This window comes from Sarcophilus harrisii, chromosome 2, assembly GCF_902635505.1.
Source record: "Sarcophilus harrisii chromosome 2, mSarHar1.11, whole genome shotgun sequence".
NCBI lineage: Eukaryota > Metazoa > Chordata > Mammalia > Dasyuromorphia > Dasyuridae > Sarcophilus > Sarcophilus harrisii.
Genome location: NC_045427.1, coordinates 642,785,658 through 642,809,197, shown reverse-complemented (window position 1 = coordinate 642,809,197; position 23,540 = coordinate 642,785,658). Strand labels below are relative to the sequence as shown.

At 40.6% G+C, this 23,540-nt stretch overlaps 1 protein-coding gene across 35 annotated transcripts in view; it reads right to left on the bottom strand.

The window, feature by feature from the left end:
* Positions 1-23,540, bottom strand: part of ANK3 (ankyrin 3) — a 592,702-nt gene that overhangs the window by 6,347 nt on the left and 562,815 nt on the right. For 29 of the 35 annotated variants that reach the window (XM_031956914.1, XM_031956919.1, XM_031956909.1 and 26 more), the window contains 6 exons: positions 22,959-23,033; positions 21,469-21,600; positions 20,398-20,541; positions 16,516-16,606; positions 14,635-15,001; positions 2,242-2,327 (listed from right to left, as the gene is read on the bottom strand). In XM_031956914.1, coding sequence (XP_031812774.1) covers positions 2,259-2,327; positions 14,635-15,001; positions 16,516-16,606; positions 20,398-20,541; positions 21,469-21,600; positions 22,959-23,033 — 878 coding nt within the window. In that variant the 3' untranslated portion in view covers positions 2,242-2,258. Of the gene's footprint in view, positions 1-2,241; positions 2,328-14,634; positions 15,002-16,515; positions 17,177-20,397; positions 20,542-21,468; positions 21,601-22,958; positions 23,034-23,540 lie in introns of all 35 variants that reach the window. The other 6 variants (XM_031956941.1, XM_031956945.1, XM_031956946.1 and 3 more) reach the window with 3 other exon arrangements.

Genomic DNA, 23,540 nt, shown 5'->3' with positions numbered 1-23,540 from the left:
TGCCTCTATCCTGTTACCACCAGTAGTGATTTACCTCGGGGGCATCTGCCTCCCTATGAATGAAGCCAGTAGCCTGGGCAGGCAAGACTTAATCAATAAATTAGCAAATGATAAGGGCCTACTTCATATTAAACGCTAAACATTGGTTATAGAGTCAAGGATAAATGCTTTTGAGTCAGGATTTGACTTCGAGTCCTGATTCTCTTCTTTATTCCTTCAATGATGGTCAACAAGTCACCTAATTTCTTGGGTCCTCAGTTTCCTCATCTGTAAATCTACATGGAATCCTTTAAATCTAGTAGCCAGCATTCCTGAGGCCTCCAGGACTCAGACTTCAGATGTGAAACAATGACTTTTATAATTAAGGGGAGAAAACTAAAAAATCAATGACTATAAACGAATGGTAGTGACATTGGGCAGCATTCCCTGGTTTCAGTTATTTTTGGGGAAAAAAAATGACTCCCTCACAAAGGCAGCCCATTGAGCTCCCAAAGCTGACAGTGATTTTCCTCCAGGGCTCCCATTCAGCATTTTGAGATGATCAGTTCTACTCCTGGGCCAGAACCCTAGCAACCCTCATGGAAAGCAGCCGACACAGATTCCTGTCAAGTTGGGCTTCCAGCCTGTCCGCCCTGCCCTTGAGATACTGCTCACTTCCCTTTTGGAAGCTCCATAGCTATTTTTCAATTTCAGATTGAAATTGGGGCAGCCTGGGTTTCTCCCTCCTGTTCTGATCTAGCCCAGCTGGTCGGGGCCAGCCGGGTAAAAGGGAGAAGTGATAGTATCATAAGGCACCCAGGGTCCAGGTTAACAACAAAAGAAAGGGTCACTTCTTTGTTCATGGAGTCCCTTCGAAGGACACAGAAATTCTGCGGTGTCTCATATGACACGAGGCACTTAACAAATGTTCCTGCAAGTCCCAGCCTTGGGCGCATGAGTGGAAGAGTTTGGCTACAAGCGTCTGTTAAGCAATTACTAGAAGTCAGGACTGATGTGTGTGAGCCAGTATGAATGGAGAGTGTAGTACAATGGATTGAACACTTGGAGTTAGAAAGCCTGGGTTCAAATTCTGCTACTGACATCTGCTTGCTGTGTGACCCTGGGCAAGTGCAGACATCTAAGATAATCACTTGCCAAGAAGGTCCAGTTCCTGTCATTATTATTATGAATAATCACTTAATTGTTTAATAAACATTATTATATAAAATCATGCAAAAATAAAGTAAAATGATTACTAAAATGACTACATCTCATTATAAAATGAGATGAAAATTACATATTAAAACAAACATGAAACACAAAAACCCCAAGCCTACTTGGAGCATTTTTCTACTGGTATGACATTATACCGTAGGCCAGCAGGTAAAGTGACTGGTACTCTTTGTACCAATAAACCTGGTACACTAAACATCAACTTCAAAAAGCCTAGCCTTATGCAAACTAAAGAAAATAGTACAAGGGGATGGCAATGAAAATTTGATTCAGCCTTGCCATTAGTTTGATTTCAATAGAAATCAAGCTGTTAGTTGCTGATCTGTGAACTTGCCAAGGGGGTGGATTGATACAAATCACAGGAACCATTCGGTAGGAATTACAAGTGCACAAATATTTAGTCAGCCTGCTAAATTTATTAGGCGCTTGGATTTCTTCACAAGTTGCAGATCCCCGAGAGAAGGGGAACATTAAAAAAGCAGGGATTCTATCTCTCTGGACACACGTCATTTGTTCTTAAGATGCATGTCTAATTTGGGAGGAGAGAGTTTATGAACTGTGAAACAGATGACAAAGACATTTCAGGGCTCGGATGGTAATATAAGTATGGGGAGCTAATATCATTAAGTGAACTGTATAGTTTCTTTGTTTACTCTTGCGAGAAAAGAGGCAGTAATCAGACTAACTGTGGATTTATTTAAGGAAGGAAAGAAAGAAATGTAGGAAAAAGAGAAAGAAAAAGGAAAAAAGAAAAAGAAAAGAAGAAGGGAAAGAGGGAAGGAAAGAAAGAAGGAAATGGAAGAAAGAAATAAGGGACAGAGAGAAGGAAGTAAAAGAAAAAAGAAAGGAAGAAAGAGAAGGAAGAAAAAGGAAAAATTGAAGGAAGGAAGAAAAAGAAGGGAGGGATGACTTTCTATTGCTAACTTATGAGCTCAGTGGCAAGCTCCCATTGGGTCTTCTCCCATTGGGACCATGGCCATCCCATTTATCATCCCAGTGTTATAAATTTCAAGATAGACATTGACTGACCGTTCACCGTCCTGCTGTTATGAGAGGCTCTTCTTTTCTACAGGGCGGATTTCTTTCTTTGTCTTCACCTTATAACCTTCTCCCTGCTTTAAAGAGAATGCACTCATTAAGATTTGATGCAGAACAAGTTTGGAGTAATAAACTGGAGCTTCCCCACGAGCCCCAGGAGGCTGGATTAGGGTAATTAAAAGCAGTTTGAATCACTCCATCACACCACTTCCAAAACCATCCACAGTCCATTGCCTTAAGTGCTTAGCCCAGCTTCAACAGTATGGAGAGAGTGCCATTAAAATGCCAACCCATTTATGTTTTACAGCAAGCATTTCTCCCAAGTGAGCGGGTTAGCGAGGAAAGGAAGACTCCTGGAATGTTCTCCCTACAAGTTGGCAGGAAACCATCGCTAGTCCCCCAATATATCCGTGTCTTCTGGGGCAGGCCCAGTAGGGAAACCTTTTTCTCTTGTGCTAAAACATAAGTAAAGTCTTCATTACAAAGTACCGCAAAACAATGAACCAACACGCCATGTGGACTTGGGGGACGTCTCCTCCTCCATCCCCCCAAACACACGGATTATTAAAACCTTCTCCACCTTTAGGAGATTCTTATCCCATGATGCCACTAGAAGTTTTTGTTTATATTTTTCCTTATCATTTCTCTCCCCTTGTCTGGACCTATTAATTCATCAATCCCTGATGTGGAGATAATCTCCATCACTGTAGGGCTGCCCATATTCTGCAATCCATTTCACTACATGGCAACTCACTGCCTCTGCACTTAGTACAAAAGGAAAGGTCCTGGATTTGTGGGGGGGGGGGCGGGGGGGGTAATATTTATCCCTATGGCTACATGAGTTTCTTCTGTAGGTCTCAGTTTCTTCATCTGTAACATGGGAGGATATGTAATGTCACTTGCTTAATCTATACCAGGTTGCTTAATTTAGAACCTGAGGTCCACATTTTAATTCAAGGTTTGCCATTTCCTATCCTAGACAAATAATTTAACCCCTTTTGGCCTTCTGTAAAATAAGGGGCTTCACTATTAAAAAAATTTGTTCACAGATCCAAGTCTTTAAGACTTAGCTCTTCTTTAAGAACACACACTGAAGGCGTGTCATTCTGTACAGAAGAAGGAGTTTCTTCCTATCCCAACGAAAAACTTTTTATAGAAAGTTAAGGAAAAGGAAAATGAGAAAGAGAAGGCATGAAATGAAGTCAGAAATAGATTCTAATTAAGAGCGGGGGCTTCACTTTTCTGTGCCACAAGTTCAAACAGCGGCTAAATTAAAGATGGGGGTTCCATGAACTCATCTTGTGAAGCTCCTGTTGGGTGACTTAGGGTACAGGAAGATTTGTGTACTGCTAGGTTGGCTATTTTACTCTTGGACGTTCAGAGCGAATGACATGGTGACTACAGTATAGAATTTAATTATCATTAAAGTCCTATTTTCTTACGCTTCCATCTTACAAAACTCAGAATTTACTTATATGTCTATTCCCAGGAAGAGGCTTCGGCACTCAACAGCTGCAGAAGCAATCAACCAATCAACATTGTACCTACTCTGTATCAGGCACTGTACCAAGCACACACAGAAACAGCCAAAGCAATTTAAGTCAAATTTAATCAGCCTTTTTTTAAATTGTTGGTTTAAAAAGAATTCCATCCTTCTCTCTTCGGCTGAATGGAGACAGAATTCTGGAAGAACTTTAAGCAGATAAGCCCCTTCCTGCTTCCCTTGTCAAAAGTGAGACAATTTCATTCGGCCACACAGGAAATCCCCGTCTTTCAGCCACACGAGTGAGGTCATTCACAAAGCCTTTAATTAGTCCTTTGCCTTTTCCCCCCTCTTGGCCAACACCCACCATTACCATTTCACCAACTATCCACTCTTGTGGTAAAGCGATACGTCTTACTACTTTCCGTGTGATCTGTGGGGATCAATAAAGGAAAACAGATTTTTTTCTTCCATTAACAAAAATAAAGTAGAAAAAAAAAAAGTCAAGCATTGTTTTTTGAATGCAGAAAATCAGAGTAGCAAGAGCAGAACCCAACAGTCATTTACTTTTCTCGTGACGATAGTGCCTTCTTCATCAGTGAACTGTTCTTCTGTAACAGACTCACCGGGAATGTTTTTTGCTTCCTCTCCCTAAAGAACATGTCATAGAAATGAGCAATTAAATCGAACCTATATTCCGAGAGGTCCACACCATTCCACATGCCATACACATGCACTTACTTAAGAAGTAAGATAGAGTATGAAATGCATTTAATACTCCAGAGGGAAAAAAGAATGAAGAAAATGACCAAATATTTGTAGCCCGCAAAGTGGTTCTGGAAAGCCACTGACGGAGTGCTGGAAAAATTTCCCTACTTTATGAATATCATGGAACATGTCAGTAATGTGAGGATACAGGAGTCTCTGGTTCCATGACTGTGGGCGGCACTGAAAATGCACGCTCTAGTACAGGCGCGTGGAAGAGAATTAGCTCTGAGAAGGATGTAGAAGTTGGTGGGGGCAGAATAAGAATCACCAAAATCAGAGACGACAGAACTAGAAGAGCCCTTAGAAACCAATTAGACAATCAGACCAATGCTGAGAGAGTTTAGAAATCAATTGGGTCCAACCCACTCGATTTGCAGACAAGGAAATTGAGGCTCAGAAAGTGAGTAACCTGTGGTCAGAAAGAAGATGGGAAAATTTGAATTTTGGACTTAGAAGTTTTGACTGTCCTTCTCTCCTACCACCATACTTCTAAAATCAAGTTACTTCCTTTGTAAAGAGGAAGAAATATCAGAAAACAATCTCAGCCAGCACTCAGAATTATAGCTTAAATCACCACTCTGAATAGAAAATTGTAGTTCTTATTACAGTACATAAGTGTAAGATATTGTGAAATCTGTTTTTTGGGTTTTTATAATATCCCAACAAAGACAAGGTCCTATGCATTTTTCTAACTTAAATTTTTTTCCCCTCAATCCAAGATACAAATTAAACCAAAAAGAACCATGGGAAGAGAAAAGGTTCTGAAAAAAAACTTGTAAAGATTTGGGAAATTATATCCCATGCATTATTAGTTGTATTTAATAATAATAAACATTTACATTCTTCTAAGGTGGCAGGGTGCTTTTTATATATTATCTCATTTGATAGCAGGATTATGAGGTAGGTCTTATTATTATTCCCCATTTTATAGATGAGTAAACTGATGCTGAGAGAGATTGGTGCCTTGCTTCCTTAATTGTATCTGAGGTAGGTCTTGAAGCCCAGTGCTTTATGTAGTGACCCACAAAGATGGGGGCATCTGACACTCAGTACTGTCAAACCCAAGAAAGGGTCTCTTCTGGAGTTGATCTAGCCATTATTTGTTAACATAGATTAGCAATTGTTGGGGCGCCAACTCTGCCTGCCCTCCCTATAAACACTCAAGATTTATTTCATTTTTGTGATATGCTCCAAGGGATTGTCTTGTATGCAGTAGGTGCTTAATTATAGTTGCTGAATTGAATAAAAAAGGAACTAAAACCTCCAGATTGACTGATGTTTCATGATACATTATCTTTAGAACCTGTGCAATGAGATCAGTGATCTAGTCTCATTCTAGTCCAATTCCCTTAGCTCTGGAGAAGGATGGGGACTTCCCGACATGGGAATAGCAATTAGGATTTGAACTCGGGTCTTCAGACTCCAAATGTAGCTTCTCTGGGTATTTCTCCCTTGTTATTTCTCCCTAAATGTTCAAATTCACTAATTTTGGTTGTCTGATCAAGTAAAATAGCTTAGTCTCAGGACCGAAAATCCTCATTTTAGAGAAAATTTAGAGTGCCTTTCCTAGAAGAATGGAACCTGGGAAGGCTTAGAGTGGGATCCGGATCTATGTCTGCTGCCTCTGAGTCCAGGGCTCTCTCCATCCACATCACAGCTCTTTTGGACCTATGCCAAGTGCCTACCGTGGTCCGTTTGGTATATGAGAAGTTTGCATGAGAGAATTTGTGCACCCTCTTTGTCTAGAGCTCAGTGAACTAGCAACGATTCTACGAGAATACGCCATGTTGAAATAACCCCGGCCTCTTTTATTTTTGGACAGAATTACAAGGCTAGTAGATCGAGGAGGTTGTCAACACTGGTCACTGACTTAGATCAATCAGAAATAGCCACAGTCCTAATTGGGCTTTGTATGATGAAGGGCCTGAAGGAGATCGTCTCTACGATCTCTCCTAGCCCTAAAAGTCTAGGATCTTAGATGGAGATGAATGGAAGGTCCACCGTATTCTGGAAATACAGTGAAAAAATATGTCTGCCCATTGTGTGCTAAATGCCATTCTGATATTCTAATGCCTTTCTCCATTCTCTTAGTCTGAGCCATGACTCAGGTCTAGAGTCACTGCAAGATAATGAGGACCCTGTTAACAGAGGAACAGACCTGGCTGGAGAGCTGGATTCCTCTCTCTAAGCAAGGCACTGGTGAAATACCATTGGGGTCAAGCAAGCAAAAAAAATGTGGTGACTCTATGTCTCATATTTCAATTTAAAATGAGCTCATCGGGCAATTTTCCTTTCCAAATGCTCCTAAACATAAGACTCCGATAGCAATTAAATCGACTAGATGCATTTAGTCTCACAAAGCCCAATTAGGACATTGGCTATTTGAGAAGTGTCAGGTTTTCCCCTAATATCTGATGCCTCCTAGTGGCCCTGAGGTGATGCTGAATTCAGGTTTCACTAACAAAAACCCAGTTTAGGTCAGGGTGGAGAGGCTCACAGGCAGAGACGCGTTTGAAACCTAATATTATTATTAACATTAGCCACTGCCACGACTGCCATCCTCCCTAGATCTTGTTGATAGGCGGCTAATAGAAGCACAGTGAGCCTCCGCCTTCATCTTGTCCAGAGGGGCCAGATGAGGAACCCGGTCCAAGTCCTGCTAAAGTCCAGTGACCGTGTCACAACCTCCCTGATCTTGTAACATTGTCAGAAAAAAAGTTACAATAACATAGACTCCTGTATCACTTTGCTTTCCTGGAAGCTTCAACAGTAATGATGGCGATAATGTAACTGACGCTTGTTGACTGATGGATCTGGGCTGTCGGAGGGAGTAACCCCACCAAAGAAATCACCAAACTCTTAACATGTTTTCCCAACCACAGATCAAAATACATCTCCACTTCCTTCTCAAATTTACAAAAAAATGCAAAAAGAGGAAGATGAAAAATACCATTCTGCTTCTTGTGGGCATGAGACTAAACAGAAATTTATATTTTTGAAGATGGGAAGCCATTCCCAGGGGCAAAACCTGTTCACTCGCTGTTCTCATGGAGTAATAATCTATTCCTTAATAATTCTACTCATTTGATCTATTTGTTCAAAGTCGTAGGATCACAGGACAAGAGATTCAATAGAATGTAAAGTCCTTGAGGGCAGGGAGGGTCCACTTTTGTCTTTGTATCCCAGCCTAGCACAGTGCTTGGTACACAGTAGGCACTTATTTTGGCTGTTACAGAACTCTGTTACACGGTTCAAACCTATAATGATAAAATCATGACTCTTTAAAGCAGTTAAGCATTGATGAGGTAATGAATTTCAACGTGTATTAGTCATGCGGATTCTACCAATCACTGGGCATTTATTAAGCACCTACTATGTGCCAGGCACTGGATTGGAGCAGGACACACACAATTCAAAATTCAAGAACAGGATTTTTAGACCGAAGGCCTGACCCTGAACATGGCTCTGCTGTTTTTTAAATGTATAGCTACTACAACTCTATGGTTCAGCTTCCTTATCAGTAAAATGATGGAGGGGGCAGATCAGGTGATCTGTCTCCTTCTAGCCTGAAATCCTGATTTTCCCCAGTGTCTCACTGTGGGTTAGTATGATAGGTCAGGCTGTTTCAGACACTAATGACTGGGCTTTGCTCCTGTGAAACTGGGCAGGAAGCTGCCTCCTGATTCTGCGAGAACACCTTCTCTGGCCTGAGGTTAATTTGGGGATCTCCCTGGATATATTTCTTCCCCCATGAGATTTCAGAGGATGACTTATTTTCTCCCTTATTATTCAAGAAGTCTTTGAAAGAACTCATTGTCCAAGGACAAATCTGGGACGTTGCTTCCTTTTATGCATTTGCCCTTTATAAAAATCATCACCCAGCAAGTTCCATAGATTCTGAACACAGAGTATGAAATTGGCTCACTTCCCTGGGAGTGAACCCATCAAAGGCCTCGTAGAACAGAAGGTCTAAGTATATGGGCCGGAGGGTGGTCTAAATCAGATTAAAATGTGTCTGGAAAAATATTTAACAAATTAAACAAAAATACAACAAAACATGGACAAAATGAAAATTAAATCAAGATGTGCCCTGCCGGGATCCTTATATACAGATTAATTCACACACATACACATGTATGTCCGTGTGTAGATACATACACACATAAATGTGCATCTTTACACAAACATAGGTGTATCTAGGAATACTATACATTGTTTTATATAACAAACAACATAGTTTGTTGAAAATACTCCCTTATTTCCTCACATTCTCTAACCAGGATACTGTTAATACTATGTCCAAAGGGATTCAGGCAAGGCTATTCAGTCGACTATAGGCAGAAAGACCCATGGGCAGGAAATCCATTGGACCTTGACCTGTGTGAAGATAAAGTCCAGGGAGTATCTAAATTCAGCAAGATCCATCCAGGAAATCTTAAACCAGAGTCTGACAGCATCAGGTGGCTTTAGGTTTTTTATGGCTAAGGGCTCCCCTCTTTCTTCATGGTCATTCTTCAGTTTGACAAAGTTTGGCTGATTCGTTTGAAGAAATATGTTTCATTCACATATATATAGATAGATAGCTATATCTATATCTATATATACACACACACACAAATTACATATGTACATATACATGCCCACACATATGAAAAGCTTCCTTGATTTTCATTCTGTCCCATGCCAGAACTCTCTCATACCTTTTTCATAAGTCTGGAATTAATGAAAGCCTGACTATTATTTCTCAAGCTAGAAGGATAAGTAAGAGGCATTCAAGATCAGAAAGGGAAAGAATTGTAATCCTACTCCTCCTATCCCTGGGCAGACATTCCGCAACACTGGTCCTGAATTTCATTAAGTTACCTCATTTTCCAAGCTGGATTAGTGGTTCATGCAATCTAGCAAACCTTAAACAAGTCATACGGAGACCTTCTGAAGAAAGGTCTTCATTTGCTGCTAAAGGTCGCACGTTAGTGTAGATTGAAACGCCCTGCCATGCAGACTGATGTTTAGTGGTCCTCAACTTTCAGAAACAGTTAATCTAAGCATCTTTTAAAAAGCAAGACATGCTAAATACCAAAATCCACTCAGAAGGGATTTCCAAGAGTCCCTCCCATCAATCCAACTGGGGGATACCTTTAAAATCAAACGTCGGCGAATAATTCTAGTAGTGACTTTCCGTTCTTCCTCTGAGCTTGAGTAACTCTCGCTCTCTTTATCGTCCTGACAAATGTATTCAGGGTAGAGATTTGCCACACATTTAAAGGAAGAGACACATCAAGATGGGAAATCAAGAAAGAAATTATTTTCTTTATTTCTTTTTGTGTGATTTAAGGAAATAAAAGTTTTCATGTTCAGAAGGCTCTGTGCCTAGAACAGTGAATGAATGCTCTGCACATATTAGGTGCTTAATTAAGAGTGAACGGATAAAAAGCTGAATTGGTAAAACAATCAAAAAACACTCAAGAGGCAAAAACTTTTGGAGTGAATGCAGACAGAGGGAAAAAAGAAGAGAGGAGAAAACAAGGATAGGGGAAATTTTGGGAGAAGGAATCTCATACACACACACACAAAATCACAAACTGTAGGACTTCAAAAAATATTGGGATGTTGAAAATTATTTCTACGTCTTGGATCAGATTAGCAAAAGTTCAAAACAAAAATTTATTTTGAAATAGTTTTTATATATTCAGATTCCACATAATTCAAGTCAGAATTGTAAGCTAAGAAAAAGGATCTCGGATTTTTGAAAATCCTAATGGAAATTTTAGAGATTCCAGATAATTTTCCATTAAAAATGAGATTTTTATACATTACTAACAGGATATTTTAAAATTTATGTCTACTTATCTTGTCTATCATTCTTATAGATTCTAAACATGAAAAGGACTGGGTTATTTCCTGAATGTCAGAACAATATGTATAAAACTATGATGCATACATATATATGTACACGTACTTATACAGGTATGTACATATTTCAGAAAAGGTCTGAAATGAGAGAAGTAGAAAAATGAAATATTTTAGCAAAACTAACATCTGGATACGTACTCCTGAAAAGAGCACTTCCTTAGGTTCTTATGAAAAACTGGGAAAATGCATTAAATTTCAACAAATAATTATGACATGCCCACTGTCTTGGGAAGAAAAAACATATCTCTTCACAAATTTAACAGAGTGGACAATGGCATATATCGAGATGATTCCATGTCTGATTTTTAATGAAAGGGCTCTGGAAATAATACTTTATTTTCTAAATATACTTATCTACTTTTGAAACATGATGGCCCAGTAGACAATAGTCACGGCAAAATCCATAGGAGCAGAAAATAAAAATACAGACAGATATGGAGAGAAATCAGAAAAAAAAATACAGGATAAGCCAGTATCAATTGTTTTGAATTTAGGAAAAAGTTACTGTAAAGCAGATCCTAGGACAGCCGTAGGGAGAAGAGCTGATTAGTTGTGTGGAGTTTTTGGTGATATCTTTCCTCCTCCTCTTAATTCTCTCCTGGGAAGGAAGAGATGTTTAAGGTATTTTCTGCATGTTGCCCTGTTTTAATTTCCTGAGATACTAGAACATGAATTTGGGGTGTTCTGAAGGGGCATTCCTAACACCGACCACACGACAGCCATGATTATAGCTCATCTTTCTACAGTGCTATAAGGATCAGAAAGTCCTTTCCTTATAACAGCTCTGTGAAAGAAATTAAGCCGACAGATGAGGAACTGGTCCTTCCCAAGGATCACCAGTCTGGGGGAGTGACATTAATGGGGAGAAGGAAGCAAAGGGGAAACCTCCGAGAAGCCAGCCGCTAAATTAGTCAAAAACGCTGTGTTGTAGACATAAGGGCCACGACTTGGAAACTGGCAAAGAGTAACAGAGATGCCCGGCAGGGACGGTCTTGGAGCGAGGGGCTCTCCCAGGTGGGCCTGGGCCAAGGAGGCAGCGCGGGAGAACGTCGCCACTTACTCCTGGCCTGTCCCCCGGGGTACAGCGGAGAGAACCCTCTCATTAAGCGAGTCAGAGAGTCGGGGGTGAGGACTTCCCCAGCGGTCTCTGCCATGGGCAGCTGCAGGGATCGGGATGAGAAGTGGTGCTTATTTACCTGGTAACAGCAGGCAGCGATCCGGGTAAGAGACGCACTTAGACTTTTAACCTGATTTTTGGGAGGAACAAAAAGGGTGGCTGTTTTCTGAGATGATACAGTTGATGACCTTGTTGGTCTACACTTGCTGTAGCCACAATGGCTACAGCGGGGATCTCTCTTATCTATTTCAAATTTAGACTCTCTTTATATCTCCATTATTTGGGGTGGAAAGTGTGTGGGGGTCAACTTCACATGAATGAGAAAGCGATTTGCCTGCACCTCACTTTTCAGTTCTTTAATGATCATGGTGGGAAACGACTGGTTGGGCTCCTCCATGAAAACTCATTTAAGGAAAAGCCCCATGAATCGTTCAAGCAGTCATCATTTTCTATTGTTTGAATGACTGATGACTTGATTAGGGATGAGAACCCCTCTTCCACACTCTCTTGGGAGCTTTCAGAAGGCCTCTAGGAATACTTATGTGAATTATAGTCCAGACTCTGCCTAGTCGTAGATGCTAAAGAGCTCTTGACTGCATTATGACTACTGCTAATAGATCATTTCTCATTAAAGTTATTTAACTAATTATATATATATATATAGTTATATAGTGATATAATTAGTTATATAACCACATATAACTAGTTATATCACTATCTATCTATATAACTATATCTATCTATCTATATATAATTAGTTAAATAACCACATAACTGTTGCCCCTTGTCAAGATTTTGGAAGAGGGAGTCCCAGCTAAAGGAAACATTACCATAGAATTAATTTATTCAAGGTCCACTACAAATGAAATGACACAAACAATTAGGGAGAGGTCCTAGAACTGTGATTTCTTTAGTATAGGGAATTCTGAGGTGAGGAATCCCTCTCTCCCAAGGTAGGCCGGCACCTTCCCTGTTCCTTATCAGTGCCTGAGTTGTCTGGGGTGCTCAAAGGTTAAGTTACTTGCTCTGGGTCAGATTTCTAAAATTCAAACCCAAGCATTCCTGTCCTCCATCCACTGCACCATCCTGCCCCTCAAAGTGGCTGTACTAGCAAAAACTAAAATAAAAGGGAATTTTACCTAGGAAAGTCCTGATTTTAAAAAGCCACCACTTAAAAGTGGATATTCAGCCTATCAATCATCCATATTATTATGCCAGTAACATTCCCCCCAAATATCACATGTTTAGGCCACATTCAGTTCCCTCTCCTCTCACTGACTTTTACAATAAGGTGGGTTTTGAACAGCAAGTAACCTCCCAAGAAGGCAAAAACTATCTTATCATGGTCTTGTACTCTTGGCACCTAACCCAGGGCCTGGCACATAGTAAGTTCTTAGCAAGCGTTAGGTGAATGAACAAATCTATTTTTTCTGCTAATAAGAAGAGAAATAGTCAAAAGGTAGGTTGTAGAAGTCAAAAGGAGGAAAATCAAAGAAGATGATTAATTTATAAGCAGATAAGTTAGCTTTAAAAGAATCTTTTAAGAAAATCCTCTCCCCAGTTGAGAGACCAAAAGGAAATGATCAAAATGTTAAAAGTATCAGAAAATTTTCCTTCTTTTCTTTGAAGGCTCCGGGCTAGACTATGGTGCCTGGGAGTTGTGAGGGCTTGGCCAAAGACTGCCAGTGTTTTTTAAATTTATTGGTGCCCGATCCATGTATCAAGTAAGTACATACAAAGATTGGAGGGAGCCAGGCAGCTAAAGGAAGTAGGAGGGAGCCAGTGTGACTTCCAAATTCTATGGACTTTCTATCACTTCTGTTTTAAGAAATGCCACAGATTATGGAGAGGAACAGAGACTGATACCCCAAGAAACCTTTTTTATAGCTCCTGACTTGACCAAATAAATAATTGCACCAAAGAAAGATGTGCTTAAAACAATGCAGAAAATGATCTGTACAAAAATTAAAGACCACTCATATGACTTTTGACTTTTAAATTCTTAAATTTCCTTCTGTTTTTCCCAAATCAGACCTACAAAAACAAATGAAGAAAAGCTTTTAAACAAGGCCACAAAAAGCCAGGAATTTTACTAATTCATTACCGTCCCTTCACAGAAGTTAATAAGTCCTGTTTCTTAGATTGCAGAAATCTTTTTTTCTGCTTCTAAATGCCTAAATCAGGGGTCCTCAAACTACGGCCCGTGGGCCAGATGCGGCACCTGAGGATGTTTATCCCCCTCACCCAGGGCTATGAAGTTTCTTTATTTAAAGGCCCACAAATCAAAGGTTTTGTTTTTACTATAGTCTGGCCCTCTAAGAGTCTAAGGGACAGTGACCTGGCCCCCTATTTAAAAAGTTTGAGGACTCTTGGCCTAAATGGTTAAAGAACTCCCATTGTAAGACTCCAGGGCCTTACAGAGGAAGAGACTAGATCTGGTCATTACTATTATGTATTTATGTGAGTAGCTCACATTTCTCTAAGACTTTAAGGTTTAGAAAACAAATATTTCCCTTCCTTACAATGAGGTCGCCGTCCAATTCTTATCGTCCCCATTTTACAGATGAGGACCCTAAAGTCATTGAATGCAGCTTACTCAAAGGAGGCAATGACAAAGCTGGGATGCGAACTTGGACCTCCTGCCTTCGAATGCACTCTCTATTTTTAATGTGACTCTATACTGAAGAAAACTAATCAATTAATTACTTTATTGGAGCCATGATGGGCTCAATGAAAAGGCTAGTCATTTCTCTCTTTTTTTTTTTCTTCCTCCATGAAATTGCCTTAGTTTTTTTTTTTTTTGACTAGCCATCTCTTGATAAGATGGGTAGAAAGAAGCTCAGATTAGGAATCGGGATCCCAGATTTGGATTTGCCAATTCACTCCGACATTGGGCAGGGCACTTACACTTGGGTGGAAGACGATTCAGGGGGCTGGGTTCTTTGCCAATGAAAAGCCTTTATCCCATAATTTGAGGTCTCTATCCCAGGGACTTTTAACATAGATATCAAAATCCTTGTACCCCAAGGATATAAAGTGATAGCATGAGGGCCCTGAAGTGGAGCAGACCCACCAGCTAACCCCTAAGAATTAGACCCTGTACCTTGTGCTCAGACAAGACCGCTCCCTCTTCCTCATGGAGGTTTAGCCGTGGCTTTGCATCCCCGGGAGAAGTCCTATTCATCTTTTTCACACTGACAGGCACAGAGGTTTTGAGCTCATCTGCTAAATGCTTGCTAGTCTCTTCCACAGATTTCTGGTAGGCTGCTGGGCCGTCGCTGCGGCCGGAAGCTGGGGTTTTTGGTTTCAGAGGCTCCTTGTCCCTCGGCTTCCCAACGTCATTCGGCGACTCCTGGATGTGAGACTTGACTGTGGTTTCGGGAAAGGCCTCGGGGTGGCTGCCGTTGGCTTCAAATTTCCCAGCTTCTCCTTTGAGATATGAGGTAATAGAGTCCCTACATTGGTCGGGGCTGGAAGAGATGAACAAAGAAAGGTGTCACGTAACCAAGAACTCAGTCATCACCAGTTCCAAATTACTACAAATCACATTTTTACTCCCTCCTCGCCCCCAAAAACCCCAATAAATTATAACAAAGGTGTTTTTGACCCTTGAAAGTTATCTTGAAGTTGGGACTCCAGTGTTCAATGAAAATTCTTCCTGGCTTCCCTTGAATTTGGAAATGACCTGCAACCAGGCAGGAGGACCTGCGTCCAAATGCAGGCTCAGAAACTTGATATTTATTAGTGTGTGACCCAGAGCAAGTCACTTAACCTGGACTGCCTGTGCTCCCCCCAGCCCAAACAGAACCCCCCCAAAAATTCAGTGCATCCCATCATGTTAGGATCAGGTCCTCCTGACTTCAGGGCTGGCACGCTATCCACTGCACCAACTAGCTACTCCCACTTTTTTCTGTAAATGAATAGGGACAGCTGGGTGGCGCAGTGGGTAGAGCACCAGCCCTGGAGTCAGGAGGGCCCGAGTTCAAATCTGACCTCAGACACTTAACACCTGGCTGTGTGACCCTGGGCAAGTCACTTAGCCCCAATTGCCTCAGGAAAAATTTAAAAAATATATTAAGAAGACAGCCTTTTGGGGACACTAATCAAAGAACAAGTGATTAATCCAGGACTTGATGTTATCCTAGCACTCAATAATTGGGACAGATCGGAGGGGAGGGAGGTCTGGAGTAAACTGAAGCAGGGACATTATTTGGGATGTCTGGGTGAGCGGGAAATGGAAGCCATATGCATGAGGCTCATGGATGGAGTTTAAAGAGACACTGGACGTCATGTGGTACCACTTCAGTTTATAAAGGAATAACCTGAGACCCAGGACTTTGAGACTCGTCCAAGCACAGAGAAGCCAGGTCTCCTGACTCTGCCCTGCACAATAACTCGCTGCTCCTCAGATCCTGGGTTGGCAAAGACCTGAAGCCACTAGTCGAGCCTCCTTTGTGCCCCCTTGTCTCCCAGTACACGGAGCGTAAAGCATCCCCAAGAGATGATTGGACCTGGCTTTCTCCCGGCTGCCCCCCAGGTACCTGGGAACCCAAAAGGCAGCATTGATTGTGTAGTGGAAACAGCACTGATTCTGTAGTTAGAGAACCAGGGAAAAATGTCTAGGCTCACACACACATACACACACACACACACACACACTCACACACATTCACTCACTCACACACTTACACACACATACACTCACTCTCACACACACACTTACACACACTCACTCACACACACATACTCACACACACACTCACACTCACACTCGTGTTTGCACATCATCCTGCAGAGACACAAACATAATTCCCACTTGGAGACTTTATTTCTCCCGTTCAGCATGAGGAACACCTTCCTGGGTCTTTCAGGGTCTGGGACCCCATGAGGTGCAGGAAGGAGCCTTCGATTTGGGAGCTTCTGAAGCACACACTTAGTCCCGGCGCCGTGCGCCTCGCCCCCTCCCCCGCGGACGCCTCCGTACCTGTCGTCCAGCCGATCGAGTAACCCACCAGCTATCCTGCGGCCCGGCATCGGCGGCTCGGGGCTGCCCGCGGAGGTTTCGTTCTGCCAACCTGTAATTGAATACATTTCCCGTTCGGCTTGCTCTACCCCTCGGAGCAGAGCCCGAACCTTTTCTTCTGTCATCTCCTCAGCCTCCATCCCTTCTTCCAGCTGAACGTCCTCAAAAAGAGACTTCAGTCTTTCTTCCGTCACCTCCTCCTCAGGACCAGAGTTGCCTCTCTCCTGCTGCTTAAGGCTCACTGCTACTTTGCTAGTCTTTTCTACTTCCTTGGGGAGGCCAGCCAAGCCTCCGAGGTGGCGGGGACACGCACTTGGACAGGCGTCCTCCAGCTGGCGGTCCTCTCCGTCCGTCCCTCCGGGGACAGCCTGGCGAGGCCCCGGGAAGTCCAGCTTGCCATCTTCCAGCGAAGTGTCTTCGGCAATCACCACGGGAGGTCCTTCCGTCGCTCCGTCTACATTCCCCTGGGAAGCTACTAGCCCGTCACTCAGTCTACTGGGAGTTCTAAGGGGTGACTCTATGCTAGACAGATCGCTAAAATAATCATCTTGCTGGAAAGGGGTGGGTGGAGGGTAGTACAACGCACTGGGGGTTTCCAGTTCCACTTGAAGGGAAGGATAACCTATGAAAGACAGTACATTTGGACGAACTAGAATGAATCATGATTCAACAAAAACAGACTCAAAATGACAAATCATATCTAGTATGAAAATGCACAATGAGTTGATAAAATGATGTTAGTTTAATTACGAACTTATATGAATTTAATGGAACAACAAGACCCCAACCGAACCCCCATGCAGTATGTATACTTATATTTTAAAATGCTACTGATTAAGTAAAAGATCCTGGGAGCAGATTTAGAGCTGGATGGGATCTTAAGAGGTTGGTCAGTCAAAAAGCCCCATTTTCCTCAGAAGGGGAAATGACTTATCACAGATCAGAGGCTGTAAGTAAAAAAGTATTTGTGGCAAAATTCTGATAATTTGTTAATAAGCACTACACTCTGGGTGGCCATTTTTTTTTCTATTAAGGTATAAGAAAATTTCATCTTGAAAGAAAGAGCAAAAAACAGAGCAGATTTCAAGATAAGCAGTTTTTACAAATAATTATTTCTGCCTCTTGGTCATCCTGCTTAAAAACCCTACATCACAGCCATGCCATTTGACTCTATGTCTTTTAGAAAATAGTTATGTCACATACAGGTCAGAGTCAGCACAGATAATAAGATTTAAAGGGAGTCAATGAATGTAAAAACCCGGCACTGTCCTAGGTGCTGGAAACAGAAACCAGCAGTGGAGGCTACAGGACTTCTAAGCAAAAGCAGAGGGAGTTCTCAAGGGGAAAAGTACAGGAGTAGGATTAAAAGCAGCAACTACTGGAAAGAGTCTAGATGAAAACTTCAGCCCCTGTAAAATGATACGGAGGAGAGGACTGGAGTGAATGGGGAGTTCCTGGTGATCGGGGCGACGGATGTGATTTCGGTGAAATGGGAACAATCACAATCACTGATCAAATGAAAGAAAGAAAAGAACAGACGAATAATGAAGATATGGGAACAGCAACTTGCCAAGAATTAGACTGAGCACACACGATGAGTGTTAGGAAACCCAAGGAGTATTAGGACCCTGAACAACTGACCAACTTGCCCCAAAAAGGAGAAATAATTTTTTTTATTCCTTTTAGAAAGACTACATTGCCTTTTCTTTCTGCCTTAGCTCAGAGAAAGGTCAAAAGCCGTCTGGTCTTGTTGAGGAAAGGAAGTTCTGGGAGGTTTCAGAGAAGAGGAGAGACAGAACTGGCAACAGAACACATTTATTTATTCCATTAGCATTCCACAGAGACAAAGGGCTAAATTTTCAGTCAGCCTCAGATGGTAAACACCAATTGGTATCTTCTCATAAATCCACTTTCCTCTCTAGATGTGCACGGGATGATTATGCACAAGATTGTTTTTAAGCCAAAGTCTGGCTGAAAATTTGGCCCAAGTAGGCAAGCACAATCTCAGGAAATGATTCTAAATTAATTTTTTTTCCATGTAAACAGTGCCACTGCTTGTGGTAAGGATTTAGTGTAACTTTTTGGGGGAATATATATCTCAAATTTTATCTGATACACCAAAAAACCATCCAGGGAAACTCACGTTAAAAAAAAAAAGAAAGAAAATTGTAAAAGAACAATTAATTAAATATGCAGTAATCAAACTGCCTGAATTTAACTAAAGTTATTATGGTTGAGGACTTGACACCAGAAGTGACCTAAAAGATATGGTTTCACCAATTTATCTGAGGGAATATATATATTTTTAAAAATCAGACTGATAATATTCTGTGAAAAATGTTATAAATCAAAAATATAGAAAACTACACACTGCTCTGGATAGCAAAGTAGTCTATCTGAGGCTAGTGCAAAGAATTTTGATTAGTATCATAGTAGATTTTACTCATGGTATGACCCTTGAAGCCACAATCATTGGGAAGCTTCACAATACTTGTGAGTTGGAAAATTAATCATTTCTGTCATTATTCTTCATATGAATGTGGTTCAAAAACTAGAATACATTTGGTGTCAAACCTTGCCTTTAGAAAACAACAAATATTATCTAATAATTTGAGTGTGTTATTCCTTAGCACATAACATAGAGAAAACATGAGTTAGTGAATTATATTAGTCACAATAGGCCTTTAGAAATTGTGGGAAAAGATTATCACTACTGATCCACTTTTCTCCTTCTTTCTCAATAAAGGCTTTAAATATATTTTCAATACTTTAGGCACAGATTAAAACAACTCTGCAACCAACTCTCATCACCAAGAAAAACCTTCGACTTTCCTTTTGCTAACTTGACGTAGACAGTAATTTCAATTTATGAAACTGAATCTCACTTTCCATAAAACTCAAGATGTTTAACAAATCATTCTTAATATTTTAACACCAAGAGTTATCTCTAAATGAAATAACTAAATCCTTATTTCCAAATAATATAAAATAAAAATATAAAGTTATTTCCAAATAAAATAACAGTTGAAGGCTGAGTGATTATATGATTATCCTGGTCATGCAAATGATCACAATAATGAACATTCTGTATAGTTCATACAGAGAAAATGATAAGTGATGTCTTATCTCTGCCCATTGTATTGAAAATACTGCTTTGTTTTATGATCCAAATTATGAATACATCTTTCTCAGTGGCTGTGTACTGAGTCAGCTTAGAAAAATGGGAACTATTTGACAAAGTCAAGGGAACTACTTTGACAACTATTTAAATATAAAAAAAGTCAGTTATGAAGGCTAGCATTTTTCACCAATCAATCAATGCTAAGTGGTTTTTAATCCTTTTTTATTAAACCATTTACTATCAGGAAGTCACATTATGATCATAAGAGTGGGTGTCATTATGTCATTTTGACCCAGTGTATTGTTCATAAGGCAAAAACTGAACTAATATAGAACTTTTTCATTAGTTTTTTTTAAATTAAAATGGCCAAAGTGAGACATTTTCAAGAAACTAGCCATTCAACTACTTAGAAATGGAATTTTCTTATTTTAGAGGTTCAGCCTTTTGGCTATAGCCCAAGAATCAAAACCACCTGTAAGAGTAGGTAAAACTTCGGAAATTTTGGTTTTTGTATTTCATGCTCTATAAAAATTAAGATACTTTTGAGGTTCCAGCCCAATATTTTCATACAAACAAATGTCCTATAGTTGTGATTCTAGTTGGAAAAATGCTCTCTGAGCATTCTGAGGAGAATCCCAGATCAGTTTCTTTTTGAGTGACTACCTTGGCTTATCAAGTTTTCAACTTAATTAAATACTTAAATAAACACGAGATTGAATTACCATCAACAGGATCATGAAAAGCATTGTTCTCTTCTGCAAAGCTCCTGGTGCCGGAAATATTTCCATAATCAAATATTGGTCCTTCCAGCAAGGTCACTATATCTATTCGGTTAATTTTTGTCAAGACAGAGGTTAAGGCATCAGCTGAAAAGGGGGAAAAAAAAGGATGAAAAGATAACTGGGACAACTTGAATGCCATCATTTCCCCCCAGAAATCAGCTCTCTTTCCTAATTCCTCAGGTAACCTCCCCCAAATCCTGAGTTGCTGCCTGGCAGTGACAGGGTTTAGAGCACTGGTCGGTAAGTACCCTGTAAGCTGCACTTGATAAGAACGGCACAGATAGCCTAGAAAGCAGATACAAAATGCTGTAGCTTCCAATCATGCTTCCATCTCCTTGGTTACAAGCCATTTAATCAAATACTAAATAGAGTTTTGCTTCTTAAAATGGCAAACTACCAAAACAATTTGTTTCACATTTGATATTTAACAATTTAATTAGAGTACGTGCTTACAGTACTGTACTGACCCAAGCAAATGCAAGGAAATTACTTAATAACTCGTGGCACTTAATTGTCTTGGTTGGGGGATTTATACAGCTAAAAGAATGGTTGGGAGGGGTGCGGGGAGGAGAGAGAGTGGGACAGCAGCACAAGAAATACCTGGCCCGTAGGTGAGCAAGATGATGCTTGTTTCTTATTATTGGGAATTCCTCTGTCGCCCTTTCCTCCTCCTCCCTGCCCACCCAAAACTTATTTAAAAATGGCTCGGGTTTTTGTCCAGCAATTGCCAGCATTTTTCAACTTTAGCAGATGTGGATAGTGTTACCATCATAAAACAAAAAGTCCCAAGTGATCACAAACACACACACATACACGCATATGTACACACATGCCGCCCCCACACACCCACCCCTTCAAGTCTCTAAAAGCCAAACTAGAAACTTATAACTGAACTTTCCCCCAATACACCTCAATATATCAGACCAAAGGATTATCCACTGGCCTGGATAATTTCCCCATAAACTAGGTGGAAGACAGTTGTCAAAGGAAAAAGAAAATATCCCATCATACTTGTCGCATTTTTTCCATCTCGGGTAACCCATTTTTTTAATAACATGAAGCTCTGAGCAATTAAAGAATTGGGATTTTCTACACGGATTTGGTTGATTTCATCCACGGAAAAATTCAGCTCTCTCGCCAGTTCTGGAAAACAAGAGGGAAAACAAAAGGATTTTGAAGACCACCCATTGTGGCTTTATCATATACTTCTGAAAACGCTTGTTAAGAGATGCCAACAATGAAAAGAAGAGAACTGATGTGTATTGGCAGTTTCTGGTAGTAATGAATTACCCTCCGGGGTTTAAACCTAAGCCCCTTAGTTTGGAAGGAAAGCAATTATGTTCTCACCTGCAGGATATTACTGTAATCATCTCAACAGAGCTACCTTTAGGCCAAAACTCAAAAGGAGCTACATCAAAAAATACTGATATAATCTAGAGTTTTTACATAAAACAGGAGGCCATGTGCTTTCTTTCCACTGATTCAGTTATTCACCTAATAGAATTTGCTCTATATCAACTGTGGGCGGAACAACATGGAAGGTGCTGGGGGAGAGCCAATATTTAGCTAAGATGAGGGTTTTGCTATCTTAGATGCATAGAGTGCTCCATAAGGGGTAGCTCTGTGTGTGTGTGTGTGTGTGTGTGTGTAGATCTTGGGTTGCATTTCTAAAGCAAATACATGATTTACATACAAGATAGCAAAACCCTCGTCTTAGCTAAATATTGGCTCTCCCCCAGCACCTTCCAGAGGTGTATATATATGTATATGTACATATAAATGTATGCATGTGTATATATGTATATATGAAATATTGTCTCTCCCCCAGCACCTTCCAGAGGTGTATATATATGTATATGTACATATAAATGTATGCATGTGTATATATGTATATATGTATTTGTATATATAAATATGAATATATACATGTATGTGTATATATGTGAATGTATATGTGTATATACGTATATATGTGAATGTATATGTATATATATGAATATATGCGTATATGTATATATAAATGTATATGTGTGTATTTGTATATATACATGAATGTATATGTGTGTATATATGTATGTATATGTATACATTCATATATATATATATATATATACACACACACAAACACATATACACATATTTCTGCATGACTGGTGATTATTTTGCATTATCTCTTCTCCTTTTGGCACAGAGAAGTGAGAGAGCTGACTACAGGCCAATAGAATTAACTTTTGTTAGAAAGAACAAAATGAGGCAAGTTTGCCTTGTTAAAATTCTTTGATCACCAATTCCTAAAATAATTTTGCTATTGTCTCCTCAGTAGCAGACGTTAAAAAAACAAAAAACAAAAAAGCAAGAACCCGTCGCACGGGAGAACGGTATTTTGTAACATCTGGAGTAAGGCTTGGCGTTGCTCGGCGCCTGCTCTGATTTGCAGACGGCGGGAGAGGAAGGTTTGCCATTCTTTCGGCGGGGGGGAGAGAGGGGCGGCAAGCACTCACCTGTCCAGCTCAGCCCCAGATGATCAGCCACAATGGCCATCCTGATATCAGTCCGTTCACATGGACTTTGTGGACCTGCGATGTACAATTTCTTAGTTAAAAAACTTATAGAGAAAGACGTCACGTCGGAAAATTGTGCTTTAGAAGTACTTGGGTTTTACAGAGGGGCTATTGCTGAAACTCAAATGTATCCTAATGACCTCCACAAATTCTTTTAACAAAATTAAATAATAAATTTTTTTTGATAGAGTTCATTATGTTTCCACCTGCATAAGGCCAAGTGGCCGACTAAATGGATGTTGTAAAATGGAGTTAAACATGCTGATGAGTTTGCTACAAACGGTTAGGACGGTTCTGGTCTGCGTACGGGCGGAGACGCACAGCGAGGGCCATCTGACCCTCGTCCTCCTCTCCTCGGACGGAGAGTCGGGATCGCCAGAGCCCCACGTAAAGCACTGAATGACACCAATGGGTTTCAGCATGCTTCCCTAGCTCGTCTACGGTGCAGCGTTTGTTCAGAAAGGAAGAAAGAAGATTCTCTAAGACAGCACAGACAGATGACACGGACAATGAGCACTACAG